The sequence below is a fragment of the Dermacentor variabilis genome, chromosome 5 (genome assembly GCF_050947875.1).
Source record: "Dermacentor variabilis isolate Ectoservices chromosome 5, ASM5094787v1, whole genome shotgun sequence".
Classification (NCBI taxonomy): domain Eukaryota; kingdom Metazoa; phylum Arthropoda; class Arachnida; order Ixodida; family Ixodidae; genus Dermacentor; species Dermacentor variabilis.
In genome coordinates this window covers 56,701,554-56,715,479 of record NC_134572.1, presented here as the reverse complement: position 1 = coordinate 56,715,479, position 13,926 = coordinate 56,701,554, and the positions used below count along the sequence as shown (strand labels likewise).

Below are 13,926 nucleotides of genomic sequence, written 5' to 3'. Positions count from 1 at the left end.
CCAGTACTGGGTAACTAAGCGCAGTGGTGCAGCCAGAATCCCCCCCCCCCCCCCCTTTAAGCTCTCAACATGCCTAGGCTTGCGCCTAAGCATATGGGAAGCTTTTTTATTTTTTTTTCACAGTGATCCTGCTTATAAAACTGATCCTTTGTCCCTGACATTTATCTGTCTCTTGCACAGGCGTGGTATCCAATTACACCGAAACAAATATTCCTGCTGTGAACACATACGTTTGCGTTTGACTATTCATTTCCTAATATTCGCATTCGATCGGCATTCGAAAAAATTAATATTCACCTATCTCTAGTAATTTTCTCTCACTATTTGCCCGTGCCTCTCATTCTCTCTCCCTTTAACACACACACACACACACACACACACACGAACACACACACACAAGTGCGCGCGGGTGCACACGTTTACACACGCATATACCCTCCCTCCCACCCAACTTTCCGACACACACACACGCACACGGGACGCACAAGCTGCGTCAGCCTGGATGCCTGCGGCCTCACGTGCAGTTTTATTTTGCACTGACTCAGAGCATGAGTGCTAACTAAAACCATGGATCTGAGCGAAATAATCACACACAGACAATGCAAAAAAAAAGAAAGAACGAAAAAACAAACAGTGCACGCGTTGCGCCCACGTGTAAACACTCTTTACGGGTCACTTGTAATGCGCGGTAATGGTTTTGCCGGTGAGAGAGCCGACAGGGGCACGCAGCCTAATTTGAACGCCAGCTATTTAATTAGCTGTTTTGGTTGCTGACATTGATGACCTTTCGTGCTTCCTTTCATGAGCTTCGCAACTCATCATCTCATTAACACACTCAACAACGGAAGAGCTGAGCAGTGCTTTACTGTGGCGCACGCAGCTTACTTGATGCCGCACAGACGGTGCCTAACGTTTATGTTCGCGACAGTAGTCCTGACCAGTGGCGTAGCCAGGAATATCATTCGGGAGGTTGGGGGGGGGGGGGGGTGAGGGGGAAGCTGTAACGTGAGCTGCAACGCTCACGTTGCAGCTAGACCTCCTCCTTACAAAATTTGTCGAAGGATCAAATACATTAATAACAACTGCATTACCGTTGCGAAAAATGCTGCAATGAATTCTTGAACGCTACGCCCTGTCAAGAGAAGTAAAATATGCATTTTTTGGATAAGAGAATACCTTCTTATGTCCCAAAACTTGTGCCAGAAATAACTTGTATCAATGCTTCCATGTATTTTCTCCATTTAATAAGTAAAGAAAATATAACACGAACTTTAGAACCATATCAGTTCGAAACCAGCAACGCAGTGCATGCCGCTGATATGAAAAGAAACGTAGAGGCTATGAAATGAACGAGTTGAGCACAAATAGTTTAATGAGACTTTGTCATTCAAGAACCTTGCCTACATTTCTGTGCATACGCAAAGGCCAGGAAAAAATCTCACGGCGCTGTCCTTCGTTCCAATGTATTGCGCAAGACGAGCTGTCACCGGTCGTGTATCGTGAGTCATTGCACCGAAATTATAGTGGCAACAGAAAACACACATAAAAAGCAGTTCTGCAAAATGTCCATTAGAAATTCGAAAATACAACGGAATATACACATTCGAAGATAACGCTTGATAAAGGGCAAACAAGTGTCTCTGGAAAGAAAATTCACTGGATGTACACACAAAACTTCGCAACAAGATATTTAAATATATGTATGTCTTCTATAAATCTATACCTATCTAAGCAAAAGTCACTGTATATAATGCGTCAAACAAGGCAAATAAGCATGCTGCGCAATCACAGATTAATAGATCACCGAATCCTAAGGCCCGCCTGCCCCCTGCCTCCACCCCACCCCCCCTCCCTCCCCTCGATGAATCGCGCGCGTCGGAAGGCGGCGCGCCTTCTCCCCGCTTTTCTCCCTTGCGCATGCATGACCGAGTCTCACCATTGCCGGCTCACTCATCCGCGCCCCCTCCTACGCTTTCACTCGCGCGTACAGCAGGCAGCGCGGTGACGATGTTATGGCCTTTGGACTTTATACGGAACATGACGACGACGGCAGGAATGCGCCTGGAGTGTCCATATAATTGCTAACGCCATAATATAATAAGAGTATCCGGTAATTGAAGAATCCTGTCACCCATTACTTTCCGCAAAAGGAGTAACAAAATCGAACTTTCATCATGTGACAATTTGCTGCGTCGCACCAATGTACATTTTTTCTTTTGTGGGGCGGGAGCACCGAAATGAAAAAAAAAAAGAAACGCGAAGGAAAGCATATTGACCACAATCGAATGCCTACTTTGGGCACCTAATGTGGTTACCGAAGCAGTATCAAAGAAAACGGAAGACGCTTGGCCCACAGAGAACCACAAACATACTGCACGCTATCCTACACCGGCGAGACAAATGACTTTGCGGAGAGGTTGCCATAACATCGAAGTGAAGGTGATGCCCTAAAGCGAACACGTTGCAATCCGTCGAGTCGCCTCAGTGATGGCGGCGAGCGGCCATTGTTCCTTTTTCTCGTCTGCTAGCCAGAAAGCGTCCAAAACTCTGCTACGCCTCAGCTAGAGAAAAACGAACGCGTACCAAAGTGCGCCACGCGGTGGTCGGGGAAACACGAGCAAAACGCATGCGCTCTGGCTGGTTCTGCCGGCCAGCGGGTAGCGAGAACAAGAAAATTGAAGAGGTTCATTGCGTGCTCGCGAATAAAAGTCAACTTAGAAAAAATAAATAAGGACGTAGTTACCTTTGCTAGCTTTGGTGTACGTCTTGACATGGATGCTTTGGCGCAGGTGAAAAAAATATAGATATTCTTTTCTGTGACATAACGACACAAATCAGCCACCACAACGCTTATTCTCATCGGACCTCGCTGCGTGCTTCGTCAATTTGTCTGATAGTGTGTTGATTCGGCTTGTCTCGTTGTATGGTCCGATGTATGACTTTAGAAAAGTCAATGCACATTTGAGGTCAAATATTTGTAAGAACATTAAACCCACAAGATTCCAGAATTGAAAATCTAAAGTACGACTTTGCAAATGTCAATGCACCTTTCGCATCAAAAGTTTATGAGAACTTTATATGTATAAAGTTTCGGAATTCAAATTCATGCGCTCCGTAGATACCGCGGCCTCCGCGAGCTGGCGCGACTAGCCCGCTCGCCATCAAAACGCCCTTAAATTTTTTTGCTCTGATGGGGCTCCTTGCGTTATGTGACTCCAGGCGCATGGGCGTTGCCACGAAGTCGAGGCCGAGTTCGCGATGTTCGCGCCGAAATGTCTTTTCGAGCTTGGAAAATGCATTCCAGACAAAATCCAGAATGATTCCCGGCGCCGAGGGTTGGTTTCGTCGGCTGTGCATGACAGCACGAAAAAATTTTGCGGAGTGGGGGAGGGGGTCTGAAGCCCCATAAACCCCTCCCACTCCTGGCTACGCCCCTGGTTATGAGTACAGACTTTTGGGCTAGTTGGTTTGATACAGTTTGAAAGTTAGCGTCTGTTCTTGTTCTTCATTTCCCGTGTCACCTAAGCGCTGTGGTCGCAATACCAGAGGTGAGATTTTGTCTCGACATGGCTGTTTTCCGGAAATCACTGCAGTGAAAAACTAAACAGCTCTGATAAGAGTAGCTCGCTACAAACGCGCATTTGCAAGCTGGTGAACTGCAGTCGAGGCACATATTCAACTATCGAGTTGCCTTCGTTCCGTGCCATGCATTAGGCAGAAGGTTATATAAACCTAGTGAATGCAACAACTGAAAACTCTACAGTGAGGTGACAAGCATCATTAGGTAACCAGTGAGGACGAGAGCGAAGCAAAGAAAAAGATTATGGGGTTTTAGGTGCTAAATCCACGATATGATTAGGAGGCGCGCCGTAGTTGTGGGCTCCGGAATAATTTGGACCCCCTGAGATTCATTAACGTGCACCTAAATCTAAGTACATGGGTGTTTTCGTACTGTGTTTTAGTGCGTGTTTTCGGGCGACAGCGCGCACGCGCATGCAAACATGATGTGGACCAGCATTGAGGTGAAGCGCTCGTTCAGGGCCCTGCGGCGTAAGGACGCATGAAGGTAACTTCGGAGCTACCTTACGCTGAGGAAGCACCAAGGAAGCCTTCAGTGAGGGCCCCCCAGTAAGGAAGTTTTCAGCGCGACTTAAGGCGGCCTCACCGCAATGCATGATCCCTTAGAGAGGTCAGGAATATTTCATTGTTTGGGTCATAGAAAACTTTTATGTACCATGGCCACACCATAATGAGGTTTGCAATGCATGTTTGTGAAGATGCTTCACCTGTAGCATAACTCTCATGATTTGACACTTCTATCCTTGCTGGCACAGAGACCTTGGGCTGCATTTTCGAGACTGATCAGTGCTTACCAAGCGTGTATAATGTCAAATTACGCTTCAGCGGCTAAGCCGTCATTTTTCTTGTGGCGCCTCCGACACCCTTGGCCCATGTCCAACAATATCTAGTATAATACTTTTAAAATCTTTTTGAATATACTAAATTGTTAGGCTCACACTAAACGACAGTGGCTAAACCTACTAAGCGCAGGCACGCGAACATGCGTGCGCACGCGTCTGTGGCCTTACGCAGTGGTGAACGACAATCAATTCACTGATTCTATATATGCTCGAATAATCATGCGTTTACGAATTTTTTCTTGCCGCCGTGTCTGATTTTGGTTCTGAAATGTGTTTGAACATGGGTTTGCGCGCGCTGGCATCTTCCTTGAAAGAGTAGATTACCCACCGCAGCATTGATATGGCGTTGATGCGCTGAGCATGACATTACATGTTAAATTATGATTAAATTTTTGCGTTTTACGCGCCAAAACCAAGACCTGATTAAGACGCACGCCGTAGCGAGAGACTCCGGATTATTTTCGACAACCTGGGGTTATTTAACATAGACCCAGCGCACCTGGGCCGCCTCGGCCGTATTTCGCACGTCTGTGAAATGAAAGTCACCTTGTATTGGTATACTCATATATTTTTTTCAGAACGTTCTACATAACTGACATAACTTGGAGTTCTAGATCATAGGTAGCCTGAACAACGCCAGCGCTCTGTGGCCCTTTAGCTGTCTCACAGGCAAGCATTCGCGGTTTCAAGTTCAATTCAGTAAGTGCACTGATCACACTGCAGCTGGAGTTTTGATATCTCTTGCACGCTGCGATCCACTCGCTTTGTAGTGGCCACTCCAAAGCCTACTTTGGCTAGCGTACAGAGCATGTGGCTAGGCGTAGCGTAGAGTAATAAGAGTGAAAAACGCATTTTTTACGCAACGATATACTTTTGCCATTCATGTTTGTTTTCTTTTTTCTTCTCTAGTTATTATGCAGTTTGTGCTCCTGGCACTTTACTGCTGGTATCTCGCTCTCAGAATGCCGCCCTTTCCAAACTTTTAAAATGGCGAAACGGCTGCTGTGATGTTGCTGCCCGTTGAAACAGGTGGTTTTCTTTCTTATTGTTGAAGTTATGTGCCCTCATCTTCAGCCGAACAACTTCAGCGGACACTACATATGTCCCACTTGGTCAGTTTTCAAGCATGGCCCACTTTTGGTGTTCAACACGGCAAGGTGTACATATTGAGATGTACTGCGTTCCCTTCCGTATTTTGAACGAGTACAAAGGTAGGCAGGGTAGCGTATAGGCGATCGGTGCTCCACGTCTCTTGCCTGGACCGCTGAAAAACGTCGTGCCGTGCCTTTTATAGAAATTACGCACCGTGTTTGATTATTCTTGTGCGCTTAACATTGTAACTCTTTCTTCGATAACATCTGAGAAATTATGCAAAATATAATGAAACTCAAGTTCATTGCAAAGGAGCACGCCTAACTGACACCTTCTATGGTAACTCGTGCTCTTTTCATGGACACATAATCTTGCTGTAAACTTAACGCTTAGGTAAACAGAAGACGTCTCAGAACCGCACCGACCGCACTGAATGCGATCAGAAGCGCACCTTTTATGTATACAGGCTGGCTGTAACCGCTGGTTTCTATTTCCGTCAGAGGCAGCCAGAAGTGTCAGAGCTTGATAAAGCTATACCTTCTTTTCTTACTTTTACCACTTTTTTGCGTTAATCGTCATATTTACTTCCGTAAGCTCGTCATTCATAGCGCCTTAGCAAACATACCTATAAGTAATACGAATTAACGTAAAGCACGTCCTTCCAGCCTCTCCACGCGATGCCTTGTAGCTACTCAAATCTTTCTATCTATAGGTTTAGCCCGGCTAGTAGGACGATTTGTTAGGTTTAAATCACATATCACAGAGAATGATAGTTACGTAGGTGCTGTGTCATAACTATCCATTCTTCTTGTATTACGCTATGAATGTCAGTAATGTTAGAAATTCTTGGAACATGGAAGAAGGTACGCTGCGCAAAAGAGGCTTAGGGGAAAAGGCGACCAGTACACCTATACAATGCCTGCAGGAACACCAGTCAAGTCCTTACCTACCCCACCAACTTCCAATGCCACAGGAAGCTTGCTATTCTTGATGTGTTTACAAAGGTCTTCAATGAGGTTACCACGCCCACATTTGCTCCACCGGCGACCGAGCGATAAGCGGAGTAGTGACCGCCAAGTTATGGCTGGACTTTCTCTAGCTCATAGAACCAGCTCGCAGCTTTATTTTCTCTGCAAAAGCTTCGCAGCGCAAGTACATAGCGAGTCCTTAAATAACTCGCCACGGGAAGGGAGCACAGGGTATTTTTACAGGAACTTCATTGCTTTTCTTTGCACGGGCGTCTTCCTCAAATCGCTTCGTAACAATGTTTCACAGCGAACTGATGCGGGCGAACACCTTCCTTCATTAAAGCTTTCGATTGGCCAGGATGCTTTTATTGTAAGATTCTAGATGGAGTTATGAAACCAAACCAGAGGGCTTCGAATTTACGCGAAAGGCCAAACAAAAATTAAGTCTAGCTAATACAAATATCAGCGTTCCAAAACATTAAAAGCACCACTTTTGCTTAGAAAAGAAGGCTTCTAAACCAAAGTAAACCCGAGAAAACGGTGCCGATGCCACTATGAAAGTGCGAAGCCAGCTTTCGGAAGCCATGTGATGAAGTACAGAACGCTCCCAACGCCTTAACGGCAGTGGTCAACGAACACTAATAACTACCCGCTATTCGAAACGGGAATAAAATGCAGAATAATTTCTATTGGCGGATAACAGAGGGCCTTCCTGATTTTGCTATCGCTTGGCCCCGTGGTACATGGGCCCGCATGATATGCGTGCTGCGCTGTGCTGCCCACCTGTGCTGGCGCAGCAAGTGCGACCCAGTATTTCTTTAAGGCAATCTAACGCCTATGCACTGTGACAGCAATCTCAGAGTTCATGAATGGCACACAGGTCAAAGAGAGAGAGAGAGAGAGAAAATGATAAATTAAAGGTAGGGAGGTTAACCAGGACTGAGCCCGGTTGGCTACCCTACACTGGGGAAGTGTGTCGTCCTTTGCTCGCAGGCGACTTTTGAACTGAAGAAGAGAGGTGCTTTTTTCAGTCGTAATTTTCATTTGTGATTTTTATTAGGAGTAAGGCACTTAGGACAGCTTGCACGAACATTTAATAACGCAAATAATAACGAATTCAAGAACGCATTCTAGTGGGGACAAACGAAAGTTAGCAGATTTTCGAAAGCAGAATGTACTTCTCGATTAGGAGATAATTTTCGCTCCTGGCAAAGACAACAGGAAAGCGTCTTTTCATGGCATCATCAACAGAACCCGTTAAACATCATCTCCGTTCATCGTTGGACAACGAAACTGAGAAAAAAAAAGATAATGAATTTGTCTAAAAAACAAGAAGGTAGTTATTTGGGAAAAGCTACGGTTAATTTCAGCCTATACGGCAATAAAACTACAGCTTTGTGAGCAGTTTCGTACATTCAAGAGTTGATCCATCGAGGTAATAAAATTGCCCAGGAAGTTAGCGTTTTATTACCACATACCTGAAATTCGCTTAAGATGTTTCCAAATGGGACGTTTCTTTATCGAATCCTAACGAATAACTAAGTTTTGCGGCTAGATGGGATTTTCTTCTCTAACTCCGATGTCTATTGGAGTTCGACAGAGAAGAGCGCACCCCCACCGAGAGAGCGGGTCACGTGTCTCGCGCGCCTTGTGTCCTGTATTTCTGGATAGATGACCGAGACGACAACCGAACGTGCCGTCAACGATCTGACGTGTTACGCTGTCGGGCAGCAAGGCACGTACCTTTTCTGGCGGTTCCACGTTGTTTGCTGCCGAGCCTCCGGAGCCTGGCGCAGCTGGCGTCGCGACATTCAGGATGGCGCCGATCACCGCGGTCAACAGGGCTTGCCTCGCTCCCAGCGCCAATGCTAATAAGGAGAACGTACAGAACAAGAATTGGAATCACAAAAGCTTTAGATACGGGTAAATAAAAGGCGTGGTAAAACGTTATACTCTGTATGATTTCTGTGACTGTGTATACCTTTACCACTTGCTCTGTATATCACCATGAGAAACACTGCTGTGAGGAAAAAAAAATCACCCACTTTAGAAGTGACACATAGAGAAAGCCTGGAAAATAACGAAACCGCCGATAGGCCTAGCACTTGGCCCCAATTTGCGTTACGGGAGTTCATTTCGAACTGTTTTTTCTTAAATTTTTTTTATTTTGATATCCGAACACAGCTGTGAATGCCTTGCAACAAACCCCCCAATATTTGTTCCGCAGAACGTGCCCTGTTGCATGCTCTGTCATTTAGTTCTACGCAATGTATCTCACTGTATGTGCTGCGCGCAAGTACAATGGCCCTTGTGAAGCCTGCCAGGTGCAGCCTGGTTAACCTCCCGGCCTTTCCCTTACGGCTTCCGTCTCTCTCTCTCTCTCTCTCTCTCTCTCTCTCTCTCTCTCTCTCTCTCTCTCTCTCTCTGTTTATTCGGTTACGAGGTTGTCCTCCCAGTGTTGTCAACTAATGGCATTGTAACATAGGTTGTTAAGTAAGCCGTTACAGGGAGATGATCATTACTTAATTCTGAGTTTAGGAAGTAAATTTGGCTAAAAATGAGAGGTATTATAATCATCATAAGAGTGTTTGAGCCGGCCTAACTTTGAAATGAATGAATGAATTATGTGGTTTTACGTGTCAAAACTACGACTTAATTATGAGGCACGCCGTAGTAGGGGACTCCCGGTTAATTATGACCACCAGGGGATCTTTAGCGTGCCCCCATGCAGGGGCCTAATTTTGAAATGTACTGTTTGACTAGGCCGGAACGAATAGCCGAACTCACACATAATCCAGGCTCTCCTACACACATATTTATTGTAACAATAAGATACGGTTTAGCCCTGGGCTAAGCGTTATCTTATTGTGTTATCTTAGTGTTAGAGAGACCTGGCTGCCATTACTGAACAAATTGAAGGCGCTTCCTGCGGCGGGCTAAATGATCCTGCTTGTTCCTGTTATTACATTATTATTATATGCTTGTTTCCAGCAGCATATGAGAGAATGACGTAAATATGCTTTTAGGCGTGAAAATATTTATGCCCGCACAGCACGTTTTGTCCACTGACGTTAGCCTGAGCACGAAGTGCAGTGAGGACACAAGAAGAGTATTCGGAACGAATTAGACGGGGAATGAGCCTTGTAGAGCGGAATCGCAACATTGGCTTTCCAAATCATTTGTATATATTATAGCCAGGATTGGAAGACACAAATTTGATGGAACACTTGTAAGTAATGTGTTGATTTGTAACCAACAGATAACGAAATAAAATTACCAGTTTTTCTCGCTCTTCCATGATTATTTTGTCAATTTAATTTCAATGATAATAATCGACAAGAAACTTACGAAAACTGAACAGGACAAACTTTTTATTAATGCACTGTCATGCAACACGTGCCCTCGCTAGCTATCGCATTATCCTAGCAGTCGTATTCAGTTTATATTCGCCGCTTGCCTCTAGGATGGAATGCCAATGCGCATAGCAAACTATCCTACTCAATTGCTAGGTCTCATGATAAGACAAAAAATGCAGGTAAAGGAAAAAAGACGAGTAGCTAGCTATAGAAGCTGTTCAAACTTGGTGGAAGCTGTACTTAAAGTACACATTAAAAGGGCTTCTCTCCAGCCCGAATTACAGGAGGCCGCGACCTCCAAGTTAGTATGAGCCGTTTTATAAAACACGACCACTGCTTCACTGCACATGGCAATGTTTATCAAACAAATAACATGAAGCCGACCTTTTCTAAAGTACAACAAGTGCGTTTTCCAGCGCAGAGGCCTCTTCTTTCTGAAATACCTTTATTACACACCCGCGCTCACCACGCGCTGAACAGATTGAAGTTAATGACCGCAACACAATTTTACTGAGTGTCTAGACGTCCTTAAAATCTGCATTCGCGCCCAAACATAGTTCGCGGAGATTAAGTGAAACGAACTTGAAGAGTCTTTAGCTGGCCTCACATTGCCCACTTGTATATATCTGAATAAGTATGCCGAGAAAAGAAAGTTCAAGTGCACCCACTAACGCTGTGAATGAGCGTTGCATTAATATTACGTATTTCTTTTTTTTCCCTCACCGCCTCGGGGTCGACCGGGAACCACGGTGCTGCCGCGGCTGCGACTGAGTGCTCCTTCTCGGTGGATGCCGCGCTCGGGGCACGATCATCAGTGGCTTCGCTTATTTTACGAGTTTCTTTAGGCTGCGAGGGTTAACGACGCCGAGCTGGTAACTAATAGAGGCGCCGCGTGGTGGTAGTTCGAGGTTCCCCTTCGTCTTCGCCCTTGTTTCTCCACATTACCCTTCTCGTCCTTTCTCGCGAGACAACCTCGAACAGTACGCGCGGAGCGGTATAGAGGGTGAGCCTGTGCCACGCTTCGAGGCGAGCCACAGCTGGACTTAATTCTTCGGGACACCGTTATGCGGCGCTAGGCTCTAGCGGTACTTAAGCTCGCGCTGGGTCGTCAGCCAGTGCACTCCGGAATTACCGAAAAGAAACAGCTCATGCGAGCTAAAGGAATCACGCCAAGGAGAGCGAAAGAGCAACACACAAAAGAAAGCAAAAGGAAACAGAAAACGTGGCTCAGCTGCAGTTGTCGCTCGCCTCAGGGGCCCTTTCTCGGAACGAGAAAGAAAAGTTCCTCGCGCCACCCTCGCTTATAAACAAACGTGTTTCTCGCGCACCTACGCGATGCGCGCATCCGTATAGCTGGCTGCAGCGAGGACGAGGGAGGTGAGCGAGAGTAGGTGTGCGTAAAAGAAGAGGTTCGGGAGTAAATTACTCTGCTTACAGGCACGGAACTGGCAATTAACTACCTCTGACCCTCTCTCCCCTTCCCCATGGGGGGGAGGGTCTCCTGCCATCGATTGCTTCCGCTTGACTTGTGGCTTAGAGGAGACGATGAACGAAGAGGAAGCGGCGATGCGTCGGGCATCGTCTGGATGCGCGACCGTTGTCGGTCGGCGCTGGACGTGTGAGAGTGAGAAGGAGGGCCGGCGCGAGCAGTGCGAAAGCGAGAGGACCGTGGCACGCGCCGCGTGACGGCTGCGCGAGAACATAGTGCCGGATCCTGCTGAATTATCCCCACCCTCCGTCGTTTCTCTCCCGCATCTACCTTCGTTTCTTTGGTTATGTGCTCCTGTTAGCCCTTCGTGTCACCTTATATCCCGCTTGGCTGGGCAGGTGGCTACCTACTCTTCTTTTAGTTTCTTTCTTCTTCTTCATCCTCTTTCCCCTTCCCCGAGTACCGAAGAAGAGGGCTTCTCCTTTAAGTTGCTCATAGTTTGGCGAAGCCAGCTTTAGCAGTTGTCTTCGAGTTCGGCATCCCTGCACGCTATCGTCGACACCAAATGAATCGCTGAAATAGTGTAACTACTTATAGGGAGAAACCATTTATTGGTCAATTGGAAGCGACTGCTTCCTTAGGTAATGGTGATCATGTGCGTGCACTCGAGAAATGTTTGGCAAAGAAAAGTGACGTTGGCCAGATCTGGGTCGTTCCTTTCATCACATGGTTTTATACTCACCTAGCCAATTAACGCGGTCTCGGAGTGACAATTAAAAAAGTTATCAATATGGCCTCAGGCTACAATGTAAAAGGGTACTATGTTATGTTAAGAATGTTGCAGCAAAGTAGTGCTCCATCAGAACTGAAGATAAAATAAAGGTAATAAGGTTGTGTACTGTATTGCCGATACCAGCAAGCCAACTCACATGCTCTCTAATTTATGACCAGCGGTCTATCGATAATAGATGGAGCTTATGATCGCCTGTGCACGCTCGGAGGAGTTACTACTCCTTTCAAAAACGTGCGGCAAGTGTAAGGAAACGAAGCGAAATCCAGGCGGTGATGGGGAAGCGCAAGGCAGAAGTATTGAGAAGCTATAGTTATGATGCTGACGGAAGGCAGCTGTACCAATTCATCTGAAGAGGAGGTGAAGGCGATGACAGCTGTCAACTAATGTGTATTTTATAAGCTGCCTATTGCGTTACCGGAAGAAGCACAAAAGAACTAGGACAATGTGCATCATTAGGCTGTACTGATAACAGAAGTAGCAATTCCTTACTAAATTCATTTACAAATACAGGGCACTGAGCATATTATTTTATTTTTGTTTGTTTGTTCTTTAACTTTTTGTCTGCCGGATCACTTTTCCTTGCATCCGTACATATGATAACCTTGCCAGGAAGCCGTGGTACTCGCCCATAAAACGCAGCGCACTTTTGCCAGGTTGTGAAGAGCCACTGATTCAAAGGGACTCCTCCTACTCGCTATAACCACCTGGCTAGTTACGTGGAATATTTTGGAGAATAGTAAAACGCAGCGCTACACCGTTCAATCTACATTTACCATCCGGCCTCTCAAGTTGCTGCACAGGATTACCACGTGGAGTACAGCTAGCGACAGTGTTAGCATACTCACATTCTTTGGGTTTGAAGCGGCAGAATACTCCTTGTGCAACGTATAGTAATGGGACAAAATTATGCAACAACTCTTTTTCTAATTCTTCCGCGTGGGCGCAAGTTCCCCCAAAATGCTTTAAGCAACTACGGGTGTGAAGCTTTAAATATAATAATTTAAGCGTATTGTCTTGTACTTCATTTACGAGAAACAAAAAGTTGCTGGTGAACTACTGAATGAGTTATATGTAACGTAATGGAACGTCTAGCAGTAGAAAACCTGTGTCATCTGCCGTTCAGGCGAGCCATGTGTGTTCTATCCACTGAATTTTATGTTTGTTCCAAAGCCAGTGAAATATTCTTTGCTTCTGTAGATGGCTAACTCTTCCGGTACGAACTCTTAAATATTTAAGAGTCAATTTCTTCTCAATTTCCACGTTGCCATGGGTCGCTAGCGTGAGGGTTTCTTTATATTCGACAAATCGAACAAAGTTAAGAACAAGCTTCAAAATCCCACCAACCCCAAACAGGCGTGTCGACATAAACACTTTTACTCTGGCGCTTGCGTAAAACAGACAAAAACAAAGTCAGAGCTTCATAAGAGCAAAGTGTTGGAGCAAGAGCACGCGGCGAGAACGCGAAAACGCTCTGTCGGCAAATAAGCCTCAACGGCCTTCGTTGTCTTTGCATCCTTCCCACCCCATTCGGGTCGTCGGTTCTCAGAAGACACGCGTTCGCAAGCTATACGAAGACATAGAGGGAGAGCTGCGTGAAAAGGGAAAAGAGAACGGGTCTCGTCATAAGGGGGATGAGTCCAGAAGGGCTGAAAGGAAAGTGGGGGGAGGGGGAAGGGGCTGGTAGACGTGGGCGAGAGATGAAAAGCGGCGGCTCTTACGTTGGGCTTCCAACCAGAGAAGTGGCGAAAAAAGTGCCAAGAACAAAAGCGCCCAAGGAGAGCGCGGACAAAGCGGGCGACAGCATGACGCAGTACTCTGGGGTGCCGTAAAGCAAACACATCGGTCGAAGCTAAGGCAGGAAGTAGCG

At 46.1% G+C, this 13,926-nt stretch overlaps 1 protein-coding gene across 2 annotated transcripts in view; it reads right to left on the bottom strand.

Moving 5' to 3' along the window:
* LOC142582632 (cell adhesion molecule 3-like) overlaps positions 1 to 13,926 on the bottom strand; it is a 174,526-nt gene that overhangs the window by 30,799 nt on the left and 129,801 nt on the right. For both annotated transcript variants that reach the window (XM_075692542.1, XM_075692543.1), the window contains exon 3: positions 8,225 to 8,349. In XM_075692542.1, the coding sequence (XP_075548657.1) occupies positions 8,225 to 8,349 (125 nt within the window). The remainder of the gene's footprint in view (positions 1 to 8,224; positions 8,350 to 13,926) is intronic.